This window comes from Syzygium oleosum, unplaced genomic scaffold, assembly GCF_021117445.2.
Source record: "Syzygium oleosum isolate NSW1041296 unplaced genomic scaffold, Sole_v2.1 Sole_v2.19, whole genome shotgun sequence".
Lineage (NCBI taxonomy): Eukaryota > Viridiplantae > Streptophyta > Magnoliopsida > Myrtales > Myrtaceae > Syzygium > Syzygium oleosum.
In genome coordinates this window covers 211,932-235,358 of record NW_026607503.1, presented here as the reverse complement: position 1 = coordinate 235,358, position 23,427 = coordinate 211,932, and the positions used below count along the sequence as shown (strand labels likewise).

The 23,427-nt window shown below is 39.4% G+C and overlaps 1 protein-coding gene across 4 annotated transcripts; it reads left to right on the top strand.

The window, feature by feature from the left end:
* The first annotated feature begins 200 nt into the window (after positions 1-200).
* Positions 201-22,319, top strand: LOC115670322 (DNA-directed RNA polymerase III subunit 1). 4 transcript variants are annotated; one of them, XM_056320128.1, is made up of 28 exons: positions 201-358; positions 488-565; positions 642-771; positions 1,192-1,341; positions 1,690-1,846; positions 4,380-4,567; positions 4,874-4,983; positions 5,072-5,159; positions 7,165-7,380; positions 7,480-7,628; positions 7,711-7,852; positions 7,948-8,088; positions 8,542-8,730; positions 11,095-11,311; positions 12,502-12,595; positions 13,634-13,868; positions 14,010-14,201; positions 14,470-14,568; positions 15,890-16,093; positions 16,201-16,476; positions 17,885-18,032; positions 18,161-18,312; positions 19,347-19,502; positions 19,582-19,695; positions 19,806-19,912; positions 20,543-20,747; positions 21,018-21,220; positions 21,935-22,319. In XM_056320128.1, exons 2-28 carry the CDS (start codon positions 501-503, stop codon positions 21,975-21,977), a joined length of 4,170 nt encoding a protein of 1,389 aa, XP_056176103.1. In that variant the 5' UTR covers positions 201-358; positions 488-500; the 3' UTR covers positions 21,978-22,319. The 4 variants fall into 4 exon arrangements, with proteins under 4 accessions (XP_056176103.1, XP_030447430.2, XP_056176104.1 ...); XM_030591570.2 differs by having other exon boundaries at positions 21,827-22,319; XM_056320127.1 differs by having other exon boundaries at positions 218-368; positions 21,827-22,319.
* Positions 22,320-23,427: the final 1,108 nt, after the last annotated feature.

Sequence of the window (23,427 nt, the reverse complement as noted above, 5' to 3'; positions counted from 1 at the left end):
TCTGAGGGAAAAATTGTAATTCGCCCTTCTCAAGAAGATCGGCAATTTCCATTTTGACTTGCACAAGCCAAAAGACAAAAAGACCCGCCGTCGCGAGACCCGAGCATACATAACCACGGCGGCGACCGAACCGGGTCCGGGCGAGTCCCGGTCGGGGCGGGGCCCATGGCCGGGTCAAAAACCCTCCCGCCACCGCCAGTGACCTAAAAAGCGCTAAAAGCTTTCCTTAAACCCCCAAGCTCGCTTCTCTGCTGGTCCATCTTCACCTTCCGCACGCGCCCCCCGCGAACCCTCCCGCCTTCCGTCTCCGAAGCTTCTCGGATTCATCGCCGTCTCGCCGTCGATCCTCGCTTCTCGCGTAATGCCCGGTCGCGTCCCGCCCCGCGCGAACCGATCGTCTTCGCATTCGCTTCGTGATTTTTGAAGCTAGTTCCGATGCTCATCTTCTTCTTCTTTTTTCTCTGAATTTTTCGTTCGTCTTCTGCAGTTGTTGATCAGAGATGAAAGCGGCGTCGCACGTATTCACCAAGGAGCCTTACGTGGAGAATGTCGGCCCTCGCAGGATGTAAGCAACCTCGGACTTTCTGTGCGAATCAGGGGTTTTTTTATTTTTTTTGTAACTTTTTTTTTTCTATCTACAGCAAGAGCATTCAGTTTTCGATGTTCTCTTCGTCGGAGATCGGAAAAGTTGCGGAAGTTCAGGTGTACAGAGGCGTCTACTACGATCAGGAGCGGAAGCCAATGGTGGGCGGCTTGTTGGATCCACGCATGGTATTAAGCTCCATCGCTGTTTGTCCTCTCTACGATATCGCCGTCTTTCCGCGTGCTTTTGTGTGATTTTGATGGCTCAATGAGTTCTCACTGTGTAGAATACTAACTAGTGCTAATGTTAACTGTTTGGCTCTGATCTGATTGTCGGATAATTTGAGAGGAGAGATGTTTTTCGATGATTCTTTACATTTCCAGCATGAATATTCGTTCATTTGGTGTTATTTGTCAATTTGTGCTTTACCTCTTGCTCTTTGTTTTTTTGGAGGGGGGGGGGGGGGGGGGGGGTTGGTATGTACAGTTTGTAGATTTTTTTAGTTTGGATTAAGGTATTGATATGACATGAGAAGTATGTTGTCATTGCGTATTCACTTTATTCGGGTGATGGAAAAGGTTGAGGAGTGTTTTCTCTTGTGATTACAGGGTCCTGCAAACAAGAGTTGCAGGTGCAATACATGCCATGGAGATTTCAAGGATTGTCCAGGGCATTATGGGTACTTGACTCTTGCTCTACCCGTTTATAATGTTGGATTTCTTGACAAAATTCTGGAGATCTTGAAGTCTATATGCAAGGTACTTGATTGATTGGGGATTCCATTCTCGGACATTTCATGCTCTCTTTTCCTCTTCTCCTTCAGTTGCCTTCCGTAGTTTTCTCTAAACAGAGATATTCGTACCTTATGTATGTCAAATTTGGCATTGTATTAGGGAAGTAGGTAGCATACATGCCCATATGTATGAACAATTATTTAGAAGTTGTGTATAAATATGTGCATATGGTAATGTGAAAAAGAAGTGTCATCTGATGGGATGGTTTCCTTGTCCTTGCCTGCTGTTAGACTGATGCGATGAACTGGTGTAGTATTCTGTGTTTTATTTGTTTCCTTCAGATTTCATGCAACAGCAACATTTCCTCTGCAGTCATGTTCGCGGATTCTTTTGGAGGAGGAATCACGCAGAAAAGAGTTGGAGAAGATAAGACATCCGAAGAGGGATGCTTTACAGAAGGCCGAGCTTGCAAAGAAAACAGTCAACAAGTGTAAACCAGGGAAGTGTGCCCGTTGTGGATACATAAATGGTCAGTCTTCCTCCTTTGAGAACACATACTTGTCTTATCTTCTTCAAGAATAAATTTTCGTTGCAAATTAATCTTCATCAGTTTGACTGACTTGTTTTATGACATTTCACCTTGGTATGTTTCACAAAGAAATTTCACACCAGTTCAAACTTTCCTCTAGATCCTCAATAATTCTTTTCCTTTCTGATTGAAAACAAGAAAATCACCTTCTAGCACGTGCAAGAATGGGATTTTGTTGAGTTCATTCCTTAAGCTGGAAGAGGGTGGTATTGGGTACTTGCTGTAATAGGCATGGTGATGTTCTATGTTTTCTAGATCATACATGAGATTGTAGTCCAATGAGTTTAAGGACCTATTAAGGCTTTTAAAAAAAATCGTCAGCATCAATTTGTGTTCGAGGAAGAGTCATCAGGTTTGAAAAGATCTGTCCTTCCAAAAGGAGGAACCTTAACATCAACCTAAAGCACTCTCTTGTAGCCAGGACATTAGTAGATTTCTGTCAGATAAAGTGGACAAAGCTGAAGGCTTTATCTGGTCATCAATTCGATTAAACAACCCAAGGATAGAGTAGTTTTAAAACTCTAAATATTAAGTCTTTGCTTTTTTTCTTTTCTTTTTTGAAATTTTGAATAAAGCCTAGCTGGGCTTTGGCATTTTGAATTAAATAGAATCATTGATGGTGAAAAGATGGTAGCAACTAAGTCAGATTTCCTAGATGAATTTCAAACGGCACAAGGATGACCCGTGAAAGAGGAGTTTGGAGATGAACCAGCAATGTTTGGAAGGACTTGAATGACGGTCAAGCTAATTGTTGGGAGGAGACATGTTTTTGGCTCAATGCTTGATGTGAAGTTTAGCCTCTAATCAACCAACTTCTTGACTCATTATGTCTTGGTTTTCTGAGGAAAAAAGACTTTATGGCAGATTGTCATGGAAACTTCTGTAATTAATTTGGTTGACAAGCAATATGTATATGGTGGCTGAAGGTAGAATGTCAACCGATAGATATGAAGCAAAGTGGTTGTGTTCTGGTGAAATTTTATCAACGAAGTCGTCCAAAATTGATGCTGACCCTGTCAACATTGAAATTTTCCTTCGGAGGCAATTTGGGGAATAGAAAAATCCAAACAAAAGTTCCTCCCTTTGTTTGGGAATGTATGAGGGGTGTGTTCTCACTTTGGACAACTTTAAGAGGACAGATAAAGTTATGGCAAATCATTTGTTTTTTGTGTATAAAGAAAGAGGAAACTGTTGCTCACTTTCTTTTGCACTATCCTTGCATGTGGAAAATTTGGTAAAAATCTTTAGGGCAAAAGCCACCAAAATATCTTAAACTATGCCCACCTTGACACATTTACCCTATACTTTTTTCTACAACACCAAAAATCCCAAATCTGTACCTATGTGACACATCTACCCTCCGTCAAAATTCTGCCAATGAGAATCGTTGAAAATCTGCTTACATGGACGCTAGATAGCAAACGGTGTTGACATGGCGCCCGTGTTGCTTAAGTGAAATAAAAGCGATGTTTTGGTTGAAAAATCATCTGATGGAACCTTGATGGAGGGTAAATGTTTCACATAAGTACAAGTTTGAGGTTTTTTACGTCACAAGAAGAAGTTTAGGGTAAATGTGTCACAATAGGCATAGTTTGGGGTTTTTGGTGTCACAAAAAAAAGTTCAGGGTGTATGTGTCACGGTGGGCATAGTTTTTGGATTTTTTGTGGCTTTTTCCCAACAATTTATGATTACTAAGGACAAGTTGGGTCATGGCAAGTTTAGTGGAGGAGGAGATTTGGGTTTGGCTGGGTAAATTCAATATGGGGAGGGAGGGAGTGAGGGAGGTAGGGGACGGTGTACTAAAAGGGGACTCTTTTTTGTCCTTTGCACTCTTTTCATATACTTTTTGATATTATTCTGGGTCCTATACAACTGTTTTTCTTCCTACTGGTTAAAAAGCAGCATTTTTAAGGTACTAACACATAATTTCAAGGCGACAAGGTTGAAATTGTCCACGGGTTTTTTTGTTGGTATGATGTATCAGAACTATAGAAAATTCTTGAGCATGGTTAGCTTTAAGGTCCCCTGGTGGCACCAGAAAAGTTATTCATATGCTGCAACCTTATCTTGAAATAGTGGTTTTCAGTAATCTCAAAATTTCCATCTCCAAGTTGTTCTGTCACAGGGACAGATTCAACAAAATCAAACTCATTGCCTTTGCGAGAAGAGGTACTCTGGTAGAGGTTTTAAGTAAGATCTGATTCTTATGGGCAAGGAAGCCTCAATGGGATAGCCTTACATGGTTACTCTCCTTCTCTTGGTGTGGGACATCTCTAGTGCTCCAATCAACTTGGAGAAAACATTATCTTCAGTTACTAATTTTCACATTTAGCTGCATACTGCAATCTTCATTAAATGGTTGTCACTCAATTGCCTGTCTTTGTGGTAAAATTTGGGTATGTGTGAGCATTGTGCTTGCGTACTATGCATTGATAAAGTGATCCCATTGTGGTTGCTCTGCTTGAATTACAGGCACAGTGAAAAAAGCCATTGGTGCGATTAGCTACATTCATGACCGTTCAAAGACTAGTGACAGGAGCCTAGAAGAGTGTAAATCTGCAATGTCCCACATAAAAGAGTCCAAGGGGTCCTTGAGTGTGGCTAGTAACATCCTTAATCCCCGGGATGTTCTGTCTCTCTTTGAAAGGATGTTAGATGAGGTACATTTCTTTTGGTGTAATTTATCCGAGTTTTATGACATTGAAATTCTATGCAGGTTTGTTCTGTAATCTATCATGCGTGTATGTGGTGGTCAGTGAGATCATGTGGGTAGCATTCAAACTAAATTTCTTGGGGAAAAAGTAGCCAAAATGAAGCACAAGGCTCTCTCTCTCTCTCTCTCTCTCTCTCTCTCTCTCTCTCTCTCTCTCTCTCTCTCTCTCTCTCTCTCTCTCTCTCTCTGTGTCATGCTACACATCTTGAAGTCAGTCATCACGTTCTAGCTAACAAGAACAATTATAATGCAGGATTGTGAATTGCTCAATGTTGCAGACAGGCCGGAGAAATTTATGATAACTACCATAGCTGTGCCACCAATAGCAATTCGTCCTTCAGTCATGTTGGAAGGATCGCAGAGGTGCTGTCAGCTACATTTACAGATTTTTTTAGGTATATTTATTTTTTAGTTTGTTCTAACTTGCTCATGCGGATTTGTCTTGTTGCAGTAATGAAAATGACACCACAGAGAGGTTAAAAAGAATTATTCAGGTCAATGCTTCTCTTCAGCAAGAACTTCAAGAAACAAAAAATCTGGTATTGGGTGTTTCTCAGACTCTTACCCTTTCATTTGAATCTTTGGATTGATGTGACTGGTCGATGCTAATGGATTTACAAAGCTCTGTGGGTACTTGCATTTTATACTTTGTGCTCAAACTTTTGATGATTATGCTTGAATTTTGATAGCAGCGTATGAGGTCATCTTCTGTCATCTTTAATTCAATACAGGACTTTCTAGTCTGGTGGTTACATTTTATTTTAGGAATACAATATCTGAAGAGGAATTTCTTATTTTTTCCTTTTTACTGTCGGGAGCAATATCGTTATCAAAGTAGTTTCATCAAGATTTGTTTTTTAGAAAATGATTGAATGATGTAATCTCTTATAGGAGACTAGAAAAGTCAAGATGTAATCTCAGGGTGCTTTTGCATTTTTTTTGTTTTAATTTTTTGTTCTTACCTTTCCTTTAAGGGTGTGTTTGAATTAACTTTTACTTTTTCCTTTTTGTTTAGCAGACGCACTTTGACTAATTTTGAAAGGAACAAAGTTGCTTTTTGCTTTTTAAAAAGCAAAAGCAAATGCACCCTAAACGTTTGAGATTTGATTTTTACTTGACATGAACATCTCTGATCTTTAAAAGTTTATAAAGTACTCATATTTGAATCCATTTAAATTTAGGTGGAACTAGATAGTCCCTCGGTTTTGTGCTAGCATCGCCAATCACACTACAATAATGCATAAACTTTGAAACTTGTTTTTCAGCTCGCAACTTATAAAGCAAGTAAGTAGTATGCGGACAAGTGATAAATCATTGTGGTTTTGACAAATGGGAGCTGCTCATAAGCTGGATAGACTTATGCTTTTGACTTGTTTGTTTCAAGTGGATTAAGCGATAAACTGCCTTGCTGTATAAGGTATTTATAACATCACAATGCATGATGTGGCAAAGTGAAATTGTTTTCCGATTGCTTGGACTGGTAGTGATCAATATGTTTGGCACAATGGTAGTTGCTTGCTTGAGTTCTAGGATGTATTGTTGGCTTCTTGATAAAACTAAACCATAGCCATTAACGACCTCTCTAGGCTAATAATTCATTGTCATGGCATTGCCTTTTCTGCTTCATGTCACTCAAGTTGCGTTTGCTTAGTTGTTTCCCCGTTTCATTTTTCTTTAGGAGTTCCACGACTTTTAAAATGCCCAAGATTTGGCTTGTCATCGACCTACTTAATGTTGTTCACTGCTCTTAATTCCTTCAACGTAAATAGTGGTTGATCTTGTTATTTCAATGTACCATGATGGATTTTTTCCCCGTTGAAAAGTTCATCTAAGCTTAGTTTGGATGGAATTCCTGCCCGTGTTGTATAAAGGCTCTTAAATAAAGCATGTGGTTGGCGTTTTCTGGCTGCTGAGGTTGCTTAATAAAGCACCATGTTTACTTTATAGTTTAAGGAGGTTATGATATTATCCCATTTTTTATTGTTTGAGCAAGTCTTGATTAATACCAGGGACCAAAGGATGGCTATATAAGATGTTTTCATCTGCTACATTACTAATTGCTTAATCCAGAGTATTAATCTATTTCAATTGGAAAATTATATAAGCGGCAGTCTTATACATCATTAGAGATCAATAAATTGCATTATCTTCTCGTTGCCTTAGTAAAGAGTGTCCGAGGTAATTATTATTTATAGTATCTGCTATATGGTCCTACATGTGTGATTACTTGTGCAGAAGGTCCATATATCTGGATTAAGTTTTTCTTTAGCTCTCCAGTCATCTGGAGGTGGTGATCTCTTTAATTGCTTCTGATATTTTTTTCAATTTGATTTGATTTGATTTGATCAAGCGTATATTTTCAGTCCTAGTTTCCTAATGGCTATCCTATGTGCTACAATGTCTTTTTCAATGCTTTGGGGAATGGAAGTTTGCTGTTTCTGGTCCTGCACTAATTCACTTATCGTCAATTATTAGTCTGTTGCTATCTATGTATTCAAAATCAGGAGCTCTCCTGTGATTCTTAGAGTAAACATAATGGTTTAGGCTGCCTGGGATCATCTCCAAGCTGAGGTTGGGTTATATATAAACAGTGATGTTCGTGGCGTTCCATACCCTTTCCAAGTAGCCAAGCCATTGGCTGGTTTCATTCAGCGTCTTAAAGGAAAGCAGGGGCGCTTTCGTGGAAATTTATCTGGTAAGCGTGTGGAGTATACCGGAAGGACAGTCATATCACCTGACCCCAATCTGAAGATAACCGAGGTGAGGCAATATACGTAGTCTTCAACTTCTGTTCTTTTTTCTCCTTCTCAAGCTTTCTTGCTTGATATTTTAGTATGTTGTATCTAATGGTCATCACAGGTTGCGATCCCCATTCAAATGGCTCGGATCTTGACTTATCCTGAGCGTGTCAACCAATACAATATTGAGAAATTGAGACAATGTGTTCGCAATGGCCCTTACAAGTATCCCGGTGCAAGGATGATCAGATATCCTGATGGTGAAATGAGGTGACTATAGCAGCCCTTTCCATTGTGAAGTCCGGCTTCATTTTTCAGTTGATAACCTAAAATCAAAAAATTTATCCTGCAGGCTTTTGATGGGAAATTTTAGAAAGCGCCTTGCTGATGAGTTAGGATTTGGTGTCATAGTTGACCGCCACTTGGAAGATGGTGATGTTGTCCTGTTCAACAGACAGCCAAGCTTGCATCGGATGTCTATCATGTGTCATAGGGTGAATGAACAAGAGCTATAGGCTTACTATTTACTTTTCTAACACAGTCATGTTGGTTTTAATATCAATTGGATTTTCTTCTTTTGTCCAAGCAGGCAAGAGTAATGCCATGGAGAACATTGAGATTCAATGAATCTGTTTGCAACCCATATAATGCCGATTTTGATGGAGATGAGATGAATTTGCATGTTCCTCAAACAGAAGAGGCTCGTGCAGAGGCTTTGATGTTGATGGGGGTAACTTCTTTCAAATCCATATTATCAAACAAATAGCGCTACCTGTGCTACTTATAATAAGATAACTTTTTTCTACTGTATTATTAGACTTCCTGAATTATGATCTTTTCTTTCCCTGTGCTTGCTCTTTCACCTTTGATCAAGTCACTCTGCATGCAAAGCCTTAACCATTCCTTAATTTGGTTAATATACTTGGTACATTTTTTTTTCTTTTCTGAGAAAGTGTATTTATTTTTGTGCTTAATTATTACAAAAAATTATTTAACTGGCCTCCAACTTGGATGAATGTCTTGCCAATATGAATCGCTTTCTGAGCTAGATATCGTCTCTGGTTTATTTCTGGAAATCAATTGACCAGTCATGGTAGTGCCTGATCAATATTTGTGAATTTTCGTTTTCCCCAGAGAAGTCTATCTTTATGTTTTAGCATATAAGATTTCTTCCTGTTTTCAGGTGCAAAACAATTTATGCACCCCCAAAAATGGAGAAATTTTGGTTGCTTCAACTCAAGATTTTCTTACATCCTCCTTTCTCATAACAAGGAAGGATATATTCTATGACCGGGCAGCCTTTTCACTAATATGTTCTTACATGGGAGACGGCATGGATCTCATTGATCTGCCAACACCAGCAATAATTAAGGTAATGAAAGCTGATGGAGGAGTTCTTGTATCTTTTTTGGATTCAATAATCTGTGAGTTGTTCGACGGTTTTGGTCTATAAGATGTAATTTGTTGCTCAATTGCTTATTCTAATTTTTTCATTGCTTGACTGGATTAATTATAGTTGGAGTTAATGCAAACGGTTTAATATTATGTCCTCTTGGTTCTGATTGCACTAAGAGTGAATGATTTTAGTTTGCACATATTTTTATTTTCTAGGTATAATGAATGCCATTTGAATTCATAAAAGTGCTTCTGGTGAAAGTTTTGTAAGGTCTGCAAGCAATCCGCCCCCAATCCCAACTGGCACCCACGGGCAGGTCTTGCTGCTGGACCCACAAGCATACCTATGTAGCACATATTTAAATAAATTTCGGTTTGGGAAAATGACACAAATGGTCCCTGAACTTTTGCCCAATGTGCAATGTAGTCCCTGAACTTTTAATTTGTTCAATCCTTGAACTTTTATTTTGTTCAACGTGGTCCATGAACTTTTTGGTACATGTTCAATTTAGTCCTTGGACTATATGAAAATGTTCAATATTGTCCCTAAACTCGAATTAATGGAATGACAACATTGAACATTTTTATAGACTACATTGAACATGTACCGAAATTCTAGGGACCACATTGAATATATTAAAAGACTAGGGACCACATTGCACATTGAGCTGAAATTCAGGGACCACATTAAACAAATTAAAAGTTCAGGGACACATTACACATTTGGCCAAAGTTTAGAGACCATTTGTGTCATTATCCCTTTCGGTTTTATCCGCACAAGGGGGAGGGGATAATACTATAATTGAAGTCCTGGATTTAAATTCAAGGGAAACCACCAAACCCCAAACTTTCCCACTTGTGACACATTTATCCGAACTTTTTTGTGACACCAAAACCCCAAACTTTGTTATTTGTGACACATTTACCCCGATATACATTGTCCATGGGCATTTTCGTCTTTTAGCTTTTTCTTTTCTTTTACTTTTTTTTTCTTTCCGGCTGGGGGCCCTCGCCGGCGCCGGGCGAGGGCCGCCTCGCTCGGCGTCGGGGCGAGGCTCGCCTCGCTCGCCCAGTGCGAGGGCGAGCCCCGCCGACGCCGGCGAGCCTCGCCTCGCTCCGGGCGAGCGAGGGCGAGCCTCGCGCGGCCGGCGAGCCTCGCCCTCCTCGCCCAGCCAGGCGAGGCTAACCTGACGCCGGCGCTGCTCGCCTGACGCCGCGAGGCTCGCCCTCGCTCGCCCAGCGAGGCGAGGCTCGCCCCGGCCGTATCCGGCGAGGCCGCCCTCGCCCGGGCGAGCGAGGCGGCGAGCCTCGCCGGCTGCCGGGCGAGCCTCGCCTCGCCGCCCCGGCGGCGAGCCTCGCCTCCTCGCCCAGCCAGGGCGAGGCTCGCGGCGCCGGGTGAGCCTCGCCCTCCTCGCCCAGCCGGGCGAGGCTCGCCCGACGCCGGCGAGCCTCGCCTCGCCCTCGCCCGGGCGAGCGAGGCGAGGCTCGCCCGACGCCGGCGAGGCTCGCCATCGCTCGCCCAGGCGAGGCGAGGCTCGCCCGACGCCGGGCGAGGCTCGCCATCGCTCGCCCCAGCGAGGGCGAGGCTCGGGCGACGGCGGGCTCGCCGCGCCTAGGCGAGCTCGCCTACGCCGGCGAGGGCGGCCTCGCCGGATCTCGCCAAGGCGGCCCGCTGACGCCGGCGAGGGCCCCTCACGGAAAGAAAAAAAGTAAAAAAAAAGAAAAAGCTAAAAAGACGAAAATACCCATGGACAATGTATATCGGGGTAAATGTGTCACAAATAACAAAGTTTGGGGTTTTTGGTGTCACAAAAAAAGTTCGGGTAAATGTGTCACAAGTGGGAAAGTTTGGGGTTTTTGGTGGTTTTTTCCCTAAATTCAATACCTGATGATGGTCTTGTTGTTTGTCATTTTTTTCATATCCTAAACTGTATGAATGTCTTGTTTTGATTTAAAAGGGTAAGCCATTAACTTTGGTTTGACTATTGGCAATACAAACTTCTGGTTTCTATAAAGGAGTATGAGCTGCTAGTCTGCATCAAATCAGTGAGCGTAGACTTTTGTTAGTTTTCCAAAAGATCTAGCTCTACTGGCCGTTATGACAATATTTCCACTTGGTTGTGAAATTTCGAGGTCAAGCAGCTATCTGTCATGGCAAAGGTAGCAGTCTTTCTGTTTAAGTTAGTAGTCACTATGAAGTGTTTTTTAGATAATTTTGCAAAATGGGATTAGACATATAATGGTTGAGGTTGACTATCTATATGTTAAGGTAATGCCGTTTTTGTTGGTCAGACTTGTTTCCTTCTTAGAGACTGATTTGGTTGGTTTATGTTTTCTGCAGCCAATAGAACTCTGGACGGGAAAGCAGATATTTAGCATTTTACTGCGCCCCAATGCATGCATGAGAGTCTTTGTGACTCTGACTGTGAAGGAGAAAAATTATAGCAAGCCTAAAAGTGCATCAGAGAGGGAACTAGAAACAATGTGCCCTAATGATGGTTTTGTTTATTTCCGTAACAGTGAGCTTATATCAGGGCAACTTGGAAAGGCAACTTTAGGTTAGTTGTCTTCATTTCCTGCATTTTCTTGTTTTAATGATGCTATCATTGGAATACGACACTATAGTTTTCTTGTGAACATCTTCTAAGAGTATTGATAGTCTGTTCTCTGTTGTAGCTTGGGATATAATTTGTTTTTATGGCCTTCTCTTCCTGGCTTAATTAGCCCGTAAATTGTACAGAATCTACCGACTTTGTGGGATAGTGGGCACTCCTCGATTTTCCATTTCTAACATATTCAAACTTTAAAAGAAACATTCTAAAGTTAAAACGTTTGTTCAAGGAATTCAGTATAGGAACCTTACATGTTTATATTGAGGTACTTGTCTTGGAGGCTTATTTTACGCTCTTGGGTCATGTGTTGTAATGCAGATGCGCACTTATTTAATATGTTCTCTCACTTTATTAAAGCTGTCTTGACTCCTTTCTCCATGAGCATTACGTCTCAGGACTTGCCAACCACTGAATACCTTCCAGTTCTTATTATCCTGCTCAGAAGTTTGAAGTTTACCGTATTTGGCTAAGAAAGATTGTCAGCGAGATGTGATTTTCCATCCTACGTTTTCTTATACCAAAAGCAGTTGCTACCTTTTTTTCGTCTTTTCATCTTTTTAAAAAGTAGACTCGTATTAGATTCTGTTGTTGGTCAATTTCGAGTTTCCCCTGGCTAATTGCAAATGTGAGTGCATATACCTATCGTCCATGTAATGCTGTCATGGCTGGTGGCTGTGAGCTATTAACCAACAAGCTACGCTCATTACAGTTGAGAAATCATGGCAATGAAGTAGGTAGTGTTAAGGTGTTTCACAGTACATCTTTTGCCAGTCAAATGATCAAATTTGTATTCCTTTCTTTGAATAATTTCCATAAATCTAAAGAAATGGTGACAGGAATTTTTTCCAGTATTATGGCTCAAATTTGTCAGTTGTACCTTGTACCATTTTGTTCCTTCTCTGTTAAACCGTCTTATGATGGATGAAACCTAGATTGCATTAGTTATTGGAATAATTTTGGGCGCTGGAGTGAGGCTATATGGTCTGTATGTTTTTGGCCAATATCTCTTTCTAAGTGACTTTGTGTTAATAGTGGCATACTCACGGGACCATATTCAATCCTTAAATCAACGACTGATTTGGACTACCTTCTTCAAAAGCTAAATATTTATCCTCATATAATCCAAATTATTTCAGGTAATGGGAACAAGGATGGTCTCTTCTCTGTCCTCCTCAGGGACTACAATGCACATGCTGCTGCTGCTTGTATGAATCGTCTTGCTAAACTGAGGTATTTGCTGATAAGTAGTTGCTTTACTTTTGGGTTATCTGCCTTTTTGTGTCAAATGCAAATATTTATAATTAATTTTAGATGCCTGTGCGAGCTACTGATTTTTATATGTGGTGGTGTACAAATGGTTTTCTTTGCTGACCTGTATTTACTATGAATGGAAATTGAGATTTTGTGAAATCACTGCACACTGTTCTAAAAGCTTAAGCTGTTAGATGAAGGCGTTTATTATTTAAATATTCTAACACTCCCCCTCACGCTTAGTCTGGTCTTTTTGCCTAGAACTAAGCATGAAAATATTTAATTAGAGAGACATATGGGGCCCATAAAGATTTGAACTCAAAACCTCCGGCTCTGATACCATGTGAGATTTTGTGGGACCATTGCCAATTGTTCTAAAAGCTTAAGCTGTTAGATGAAGGCGTTGTGTATTATTTAAATATTCTAACAGAAATAGATAACTTTTTAATTTATGTAGTTTAAAAGATTTGAATGACTTACTGAATTTGGACTAAGGGTGTGTTAGGACTGACTTTTAATTTTTAACTTTTACTTTCGTGAAGCTTGCTGTTCACACACTTTGAATTACTTTTTCTTTTTAAATTTTAGAGAAAGCTAATGACGAAGCCTTCTCCTATCAAAGTTGTTTACCTCCTTTCCCTAATACATGCAATATTAAATAGTTTGTGCCAACAATGCATTCTTGTTGCATTATAGTAATGATTCATTGTTTTGTATGGTTCGTCTATACCACTGGGGTATCCGCCTGATTTAGTTTATTTTTTTAATTCTGGTTTGATCTTTTTAATGTCATTTGACTGCCTTTCAGAGTATGAATGTTTGCATGTTTAGATTACCATTTAGAAGGCTTATTTTCCTTATCTTTTTTTTTTTTTTTTGCTGTTTGATCAAGTCAGGTTAACTTCACTGTCCTATTTATGTTCATGATGACAATCATGTGCTGCGTCTGTATTTTTTGTTTGGAAGTGAAAGTTCTTTCAGTTTTAGACCTATAATTGCCCCTCTGTCTTGATGTAGTGCCCGGTGGATTGGAAATCACGGGTTCTCCATTGGTATTGATGATGTTCAACCGGATAATGATCTGAATGAAAGGAAGAGAGAGACCATTTTGAATGGTTATAATAGTTGTGATGAAAAAATAGAGCTCTACAACAAAGGAAAGCTGCAACTCCAACCTGGTTGTGATGCTGCTCAAACACTGGAGGCTGTGATTACTGATATTTTAAATCAAATTCGAAATGAGACTGGGCAGGTAGGTGCAAAAATAGCATTGAATGATCCATTAGGTTTTGCATTAGTTCATGTGCGCTGCATTGTGTTCCTCATTCTACAAAGCATTTCCATGGGAAACATTATGTGAAAGGGAATCAGGTTACATTTTGTATATTAATAGGTGTGCATGAAGAAACTACATTGGAGAAATAGTCCCTTGATCATGTCACAATGTGGTTCAAAAGGATCTCCCATCAATATTAGCCAAATGATTGCATGTGTGGGTCAGCAGTCGGTTGGGGGTCGTCGTGCACCTAATGGATTCATTGATCGGAGTCTTCCTCATTTTCCAAGGCAATCGAAGACACCTGCAGTGAGTACTCGAATTGTTTGTTGTAAAGCTCATTCTTTTGGTAGAAAGGTCTACTCTGTATGGAATTATTCTTCAATCAAAAAGCAAGAGTGAGATTGGCGGATTTCCTTGAGAAGGAAAAAGAGCCAATGATAGCTTTAGTTGACAGTTGTATGTTTTGAGAAGTTAATCAGAACAGCAGAAGATGCTACAATTCACCCAAACTTCTAGCGTTCATGAAGTTATTCACCAAAAACAGTTGAGAGTAATTTAGAAACTTTTCATGCAGGCTAAAGGTTTTGTTGCCAATTCATTTTACAGCGGTTTGACAGCTACGGAATTTTTCTTTCATACAATGGGAGGACGAGAAGGCCTGGTTGATACGGCGGTATGGAGATCATTTTTTGGCTTCCACTTGAACTTTACGTGTGTTCTCCTCTGTGGCTGACTTCTATCATAAATTGAATTATGCAGCTGAGAAAATTGGTGCTGCTAATGTTAGTCTCTGCATAATAAATGAGTTATCATCATTTAGGTATCTTGTACTAGTCAGCGAGGATGTTCATACGATCTGGACGTGACATTCATCTAATGAGGAAAACAGTAAAGGTCTTCTAGGAGTTCCATTTTCCACCCAAAACTTTTTGGTGTTCCTGATGGATTTAACCAGCTGAAGACCTGGCATGTGGAACTTGATCGATAGTTTAGGAAAATGCTCGTTTTTTGTGTTTATGGAAGCTAATTCTCTCTGCCCTGTGTGCCAAATATTTTGATTTACATTCACCTAAAAGTATATACATCAACATGCTCTCAGTAAAGCATCATTGCGGGAGATTTAGTCATCATTGTCGTCATGATCCTGCTATTTATCTTCAAGGGCCACTACTGCCGTCAATGAGTATTGATTCTATGTTCCACTATATGTTGTCACTGCCTTTCTCTTTGCTGCTGCATATATTGTGCTTTTGTCTTTTCGAATCTAATTTTTCCTTTTCGTTCGGATACATTCTCTACTTTGCGACAATAATTAATAAAGGTGTATACCACCAAAAGCCCCAAATTGGTATACCCATGCCACATTTACCCCGGACTAATTTTTTTTTTTTGGTAAGGGCCCCGGACTAATTTTTGTGTCACCAAAATCCCGAACTAATACACCCGTGCCACATTGACCCCAAACCGGTGCACATGTGCCACATTTAACTCCAAAAAATTCCATATATACCACAATTTGGGGTAGTGTGGCACGAGTGTACCGGTTTGGGAATTTTTGTTACACAAAAATTAGTTTGAAGTAGATGTGGCACGGGTGTACCTGTTTGGGTGTTTTTGTCAACTAATCACAAAAATCAGTTTAGGGTAAATGTGGCATGGGTGTACCGGTTGGGGTTTTTGGTGATATTAGCCCTTATAATAATCCTTCTATTTTGCTATAAGAGTTGTGCATGATGTCATAACATTGTGAGTCTATTGTATATCTTTTCATTTGTCCAATTTGTAAATAAAAAGTTGGGTTTTTGCCATTCCTCTCTGATTTCTTTAGAGTTGGCTTATCTTAGTGGGGAGAGATTATATCTGACAAAGTAGGTCATGTTTTAATTCTGTTTTTTTCTTTTCTTGTTAAAATTTTTATTTTGTAGCTGTAAGAGTCGACTGTGAGGAAATAATTATATCCATCTCTAAAAAATCGCGGTCTCTGGTTATTGTAGGTGAAAACAGCTGATACTGGATACATGTCTCGTAGACTTATCAAGGCTTTGGAAGACTTGTCTATTCATTATGACAACACAGTAAGAAACGCAAGTGGATGCATTGTTCAATTCCTTTATGGTGATGATAGCATGGATCCTGCACAAATGGAAGGAAAAAGTGGGTTCCCTTTGAATTTCAACAGATTATTTATGAAAGTGAAGGTAATGAAGCTTAGTCCATCTTTTTCTTTATCCAGAAATTTGTTCAGTTCGTTGGATGGACGAGTTGATTGGTTCATCTATGTACAAACTTCCACATTTATTTGCAGGCAACTTGCCCTTCTGGAGAACATAAGTATCTATCTCCTGTGGAAATATCTGCATTGATAGAACAAAAGCTACCAGAAAATGAAAGTATTTCTGATGGAGGCCTCTCAGAAGCTTCCAAAGCCTTCAAGAAATCTCTGAAAGCCTTCCTACTTGAAGAACATGAGAAAGGATCAAAAATCATTATGAAGTTTGGTGAAGATGCAACAGGGGAAAGTTGTGAGACTGTCGAACGAGTTGCCCAGAAAATTGGTGGAATTACTGAAAAACAGCTTCGGGTAAAGGACTGTACCTTTTTCTTCCCGTTGGAGAGTGTCCATCCTTGGATATTTTTGTTTATTTGTATTCCTATGACCCTGTCATTCAATGTTATAGATAGGGAAATGATCAAAGTTATTGATGAAGTGGCATCTTTAGGCAAATTATTAGAATACCGATGTGCCTATATCATTTATAGATGACTTTGGTGCTTCCAAGCAGATTTTGTGCTATAGTTCGCATGTCAGGACAGAATTGGTAGCCTGCATATGTTTAAACGAGAGTTCAGAAGTATGCTAAAATAGTTGGGGGCAGTTGAAGTTGGAATTAAATCTGATGTGCAAAACCATTCATTGAGTGGCTGGTTAATTAAGTCAATACATGCATGTCATTTTGCATTAGCAGTCATCCAAAGAAGCTCATGTATGCTATGTCTTCTTAGTTGTGACACGAGAAATTTCTTTAGAATAACCTCATGCATCAACTGCTTATATTGATATCAGTTTGATTGGACTTTATTCAGGCTAGTTCAGTAAAATTTCTGATTGGAATATAATCTAACTATTTGCCCTTTTCCTTTCTCCTCTTATTTTTGGGTTTCCAGTTACTATTGGCAACTGTTTTGTGTTTGCCCGGTTGTTTTGCTTTATTAGTCTATTAGAACGAAAAATGAGCACACTTTATGAGATGCAATAAGACTCTTGGGAGCACGATGAAAAGATATTCTCTACAAATATCAGACAATTCATCCAAAATTTGTCATGTAACCTCAGTAGAACTAAGGTTAACAAAAGCCGAGATTAGCTTCTTTCTTTCACTGGAGGATGGTACTTTTGGTTGATTTTCCTGGTTTGGTTCAACTAAATTTGGGTTGTGATGCTTTTAGCCAGCGAATGGAGCCATTCTCGTTTCAGTATAAGGTTGGCTACAAGAAACAGTCATCCTCTTCCGAATCAAAGTATCGAGTTTAACCATGAGGAATAGAAAGACAGCAGGTTAAGATTGAAAATCTCAACAAGAAATGTGAGGCTATGGTCTGGGACAGGAGCAGTTTTTTGGTGAAATTGCTTGACCTATTACTTATAGTGGCAGTCAAGAACTTCTGCAGAAGTGAGATTAGAAAGGAACTTCGAAGGGAACCTTATTGTTTAACATTTTTTCATCAACTATGAACCTACTGTTGTGCAACGATAATTGTTTCGAATAAGCTTATTGATGATGATTGTGTTAGACGCCAAAATTCAAACTCTCTTGTATTGTATAAGATCCTTGAGTGCCTCGTACATGTCTCTCTTTGTATAAGATCTTGCCAAAATAAAGAGTTGCTTGTAGAAATTTAGAACTGCTGATGATGTCTTTGACTAATTTGATTTCTATTGTAGTTTAATAAGATGCATCTTATTCATGTGGTTTTTGATGATGTAATAGGCCTTTATAGACACCTGCATCTCTCGTTATCATTTAAAAAGAATTGAAGCTGGAAGTGCAATTGGAGCAATTGGGGCTCAGAGTATTGGAGAACCAGGGACACAGATGACACTCAAAACTTTCCATTTTGCTGGTGTTGCCAGCATGAGTATCCTCTGAATATCGTCTTGTTTTGGCTTTAATTTAGCTACTTCAGAAACTTCTCTTTTCTGTTGTCGAAGCTGCACACCCAACTCTCAATTCTACTTGTCACAGTACTTCTTTAACCTGTATTAGATGTAACACTTGGAGTTCCTCGTATCAAAGAGATCATAAATGGAGCCAAGAAAATACTCACACCCATCATCACTGCAGAGCTAGATCGTGATGATAATGTGAATATTGCTAGGATGGTAAAGGCTAGGATTGATAAGACCGTTTTAGGCCAGGTATACTTCTGATTCCTCTGTAATAAGTCCCATTCCTGCTGAGTTTGTTAGATTCATGCGTAAATTTTGGAAAATGGAGATTTATTTGAATTGAGGAGAGTTAAGTTACCTGATATGCCGTAATTGCAGTTCTTGACGTTCTTTATTAGACATATCCTTTTGTTTCTCTAGAGTCTCTTCTTAGGCTTTCTCTAGGTATTTGGGCCTAAGGTTGCCCTTTCTTGTGGGCCAAACAAGGTAGTCGGATTTGGGGTACCCTTACCCTTTCTCATCAATCTTTTAATTTTTAGGCTTGTATTGCTGGAATTGCAGTACTACAATTTTTATTTTTTTTTGGTCTTAACAGTTCTAGAAGTTCTGTATGGGACATATTATTTTTTTCTCTCTGCGGTCTCTTCTTAGGCTTTCTTTAGGAATTTGGGAATAAGGTGATCCCTTTCACTAGTTCTTCCTCCAATGTTTGGGTTATATGAGATTGTAGTGTAAGCAGAACCTTGCTTTACTAACCATGCACATTTTCATGTTGAGGTAAAAAGCAAGTGGCATGCTTTAATTATAATGCACTTCTGAACCTTGCTACAGGGTCTTCGGGCACTTCTCCTAGAGTTGAGAAAGCATAAGTTAGGCTGTCTATTGCCTTGGAGCAGCACTTTCTTGAGCTCCTCCTTATTCTTTGTGCTTTAGCAATAAAAATTGGATGCTTTTTTTGTTAAGTCACTTTTATGCATCCATGAAGGCTTATAATTTGTGGCATCACTACATTTTAGCTCTTAACTAGTGGACTTTAACCTGCTTTATCCGAGTATCTTTTTGGACTTTGGAATTAATTGATGAAGTATGTTGGTTCTGATTAGTTATATATGTGTTTGGTAAACCCCTCTTTCTTGTTAGAGCGTATTGTTTGAAAGCCTTCTGGTGAGTCAAATCATCTTTTTCGCATCTTCTTGAAGAGAGACGAACACAACATTCTGTTTGCCTCCCAAATAATGAAATTGGAGCTTCATGATCCATTTGGACAATCGCTTGTTTTGCAGATTGCAAAGAGCATAAAGACTGTTATGACTTCAAGATTAGGGTCAATAGCCATCACGCTCGACATGAATAGAATTGAAGACTCACAGTTAAGTATAGATGCTAATACTGTGAGGGAGTCAATTACACAAACTCCGAAAATTAAACCGAAGCAGCTGGTGTGTATTTCTTCTTGTAGCTTGGCTATCTATGAACTATTCTTGTTAACGACATCTGATGCATGTGTCCATTATACAGCAAATTAATGTTTTGGATGTTACGAAATTGGAAGTTGTTCCTCTGGTTGATAGAGGTAAACTTCATTTTGAGCTCCATTCCCTCAAGAATATGCTTCCGAACGTCATAGTGAAGGTGAGAACCTTAATGTTCGTTTAAACACCTGGATGAATGAATGATCCTAGTTCATCCTTATAGTTCTTCGTGGATGTTAAATTTTCTCTATGTTGATTTTTGGTTGACAGGGAATCAAGACAGTTGAGCGTGCCGTGGTAAACAAAGGGAAAGAAAAATATAAGGACAAGGAAGGGAAGGCGAAGGAGAGGGAGAAGTACAGTCTTGTAGTGGAAGGGTGAGTTGTTACGACATTGTCTTATAGGAAGCCAATTATGCAGATTACTTTTAGCAAAATAAATTGTGAATTTATTTGAATATGTACAACTTTTTTAAACTACACGCATAAACAGTCAATCCTCACATAAGGTAGGTATCAGATGCCATGTCAGACACATGTATTTATGTTAATTTAGGTACAACTTAGGAAGTCTAAAACTGCTCAATAATACATTTACACTCACACCGCAATACTAGTCCTATCGTCACCAAACATATCAAAGTCCATGCAGATAAGCAAGAGGTCATTGGGTATTAGTGTAGAATGGATGTCGAAATCTCATTTCCCTTGAACAGAAACTTATGCTTCTATTTGTTGTTGGAGTTTGTTGAGTTCTTGCAATAGAAAAGAAAACAAATAGAATTTTACTCTCAGAGAGAAAACTCCAATTTCTTTTCCAGTTTCCACATAAGAATACTAATGGTTAGAATATGACTGCTAGTTCACTTTTCTAAAAGCTCTCTTTCTTCATGTCATTATTATAGTTTCATATAACTTCCATAGTATTTCTCTTACTTGCAAACGTTATGCATCGAAATGGGGGAAAAGAATTGCTAAAAAAATTTCTGTATGATTGAATTCTTGCAGCACGGGTCTGCAAGAAGTCATGGGCACCAAAGGTGTTGATGGTCGGAAAACGAAAAGTAATCATGTCATTGAGGTACAGCAGACACTTGGAATTGAAGCTGCTAGAAGGTGCATTATTGAGGAGATACAGTTCATCATGTCGAATCATGGCATGAGCATAGACATACGCCATATGATGCTTTTGGCAGACCTAATGACTTTCCGGGTGAGTAAGCATAGTCAATATGGTGTCATATGCGGAGAGAATTAATTATTAACACTTTCTGGGATAAAGGCAGTGAATTCGGTGTCTCACATAAGTAGAAGTTTTTGGAAAGATATGCTCCAATAATTTATGTGGTCTAGATGGCGAAGTTTTTTAATCCAATGCATGGTGACTGTGAGGGAGAATTAACTGGTGGTTTGCTGATTAATGTGCTATTTATTTGTTCTTTGTTGGTCTAGTGTGTTCTTAGAGTCTGATGTGAATTATCAGGGTGAAGTTCTTGGCATTACAAGGTTTGGCATACAGAAAATGGACAAAAGCGTTTTGATGTTGGCTTCATTTGAGAAAACATCTGATCACCTCTTCCACGCTTCTGCAAGTGGTAAGGCCGACAAAATTGAAGGTGTCAGTGAATGCATCATCATGGGGGTACCAATGCAATTGGGCACAGGAATTCTGAAAGTGATTCAAAGGTGAGCATGCCTCTTGTGTAAGTTTTATATGGCCTCTGCAGACTTAAAGGTTGCAGTTCACATTCTTTTAATATATTCGGTGTTCGCTAGTACATGCATTAATGAATAGGAGGGAGCTTAATGTGAGTTGGTCTACATAAGTAATGTATACCATGCATATCACGAGAACACTGATGGTGATTAATGTTAGATCTCAGTTGTGTGCTTGATTGTAAGGTTACGCAATTTGGATGGCTTGCTTTACTGAGATGTAAGGTAATCATGAAGAAATTTCATATAGGTAGTATGTAGATCTCGTGAAAACTTTTGTGTAGAGAGACATGTTTCATTAAATCAATTTTCTAATTCTTGGACACTAAAATTGCTGTAGCTTGCGCAAATGGTCATGCCGTTCTAGTTAATTATCAATGGTCCCTTTTTACCTGCATCTGTGGCGACAAGTGATGCAGCTCTCTCTGGTTTTTGAGCACACATGAGACAATAAAGAATGGACTATGTGCTCGTAAATGCAGATCTGCATGCATGAGGACAAACTTTTTTGCCAGAACCACTTGTTGCAGGAAATTTTTGTGTATCTTTTAATATATTCGGTGTTCGTGATTGTAGGGATAAAAAACCAGAACTGACGTATGCATCGGATCCAATCATATCAACTTATTGACTTCAAATTTCAAAGATCATCCAGTTCAAGCTTCTGTATCCAATCACTTGCAGATGGTTGAGAATGATCGTGCATACTCGGGTTGATCAAATTTGATGGTTGGAGCATGAAGTGAAGCAAACAAATAATCACAAGGTTTTTTGTGTTCTTGCTTTAGCTGAGGATATCTTGTGTCTTTAACGGTGTTAGGAATAGGAAATAGTACGATAGAAAATGTCTGTTAACTCTGCAATGTTCCGTAATTTTGACTTTCTTCTTTTGTGACACTTGAATAAAGTATAAATGTGTATGGTCTCAATTAGGGGTGTTAATAGCTCTGTTCAGGTAGGGTGCCCTAATACCCGACCTGAACATGAAGAAAGCATGTTTTTGGTGACCCGAACCATGACCCAGATCGTATAAGACCCGAATTCGGGTCAGGTTATTGGATTAAAGAACTCGACATACACTCCTCACTCTCAAAGGCCAATATCAACCCGAATCTCTCGATCTTTTCTAAGGTTTTCAGTTTCTTCCATACGCACCTGCAATAGAATCGCAACGTGATTGAATCAAAATCTCTGTAAATGACCACTGTGTTAACTAATTTGAGTTTTTGTCAGAGTAAATATTGTTTTTTTGTTGAGATTTTGGGAGTTTTGGAGCTATGGATGCAAATTCATGGAGCGCTCGCGTCTTCCGCTTCCAAGTGGTATCAATCGGCTCTCCAGTCAAGATCTGGTTCAGTTGCTTTGTCATCCTTTTACGGTTTCAATCGGTTTTGGTTGGAAGTTGGCGAATGATTGTTCCTGACGATGTGAAAATGTTGCAACTTTGTTTTTATTTTACTGTTAGGGATTGCAAAGCAGAAAACTCTGCTATAGTTGATGTCAGTTGTTCTTTTGCTTTGTTTTTGTGTATTTTTGGCTGATGGTTCGTGTATTAGTTGACAAACAACGATCGGAACAGGAATTTTGACTTGGAATTGGACAATTTCAGCATAAACTGGAAGAAGACTTTGGAATTGGGTAGGATTTAACGTGTTCCATTAACCCGAGCCGAATGAACCAAACTGTCACAATACCCGAACCTGTATGTATTACCCGAACTGAAAGGAAGCTCGAAAAGATTCAAACTTTCGGGTAGGTACGGTTCGGGCAGGGTCGGGCCATTTTGACACCCCAAGTCTCAATGATACACACTGCTTTTCTCTTCAATCTTTTATCTTATTATCACATGGTGTTAGAGCCCATGTCAAAAACTCTAATTTATGCCTCTGCACGGTAACTTCTATTGCAGTAATCTCCACCGCCATAGAATTCGGTGTCACTTGTCAGTCAGTCTGACCACACCAACAGTCAACTTCTCTTTCACTTTATGACCTTAAAAATCACACGATGCACTGGTGGCAAGAACAGACAAATCTTAACCGAAAAAGCACGTTGGAATACATTGGCATTTTGGCTTAGAGAATTGAGATATTGAGCTTCAGATTCGGTCGAGTGTGATCTATATCGTGCAACTCGAGAAAAAATGTGCCATGTAGATATAAGAATGTTTTTATCTG

Coding starts and splice junctions, on each gene's coding strand:
- LOC115670322 (XM_030591570.2), top strand. CDS start 501: ATGAAAGCGGCGTCGCACGTATTCACCAAGGAGCCTTACGTGGAGAAT. Junction 7,381..7,479: donor CCAATCTGAAGATAACCGAG/GTGAGGCAATAT, acceptor TGGTCATCACAG/GTTGCGATCCCCATTCAAAT. Junction 21,221..21,826: donor ATTCTGAAAGTGATTCAAAG/GTGAGCATGCCT, acceptor TCGTGATTGTAG/GGATAAAAAACCAGAACTGA.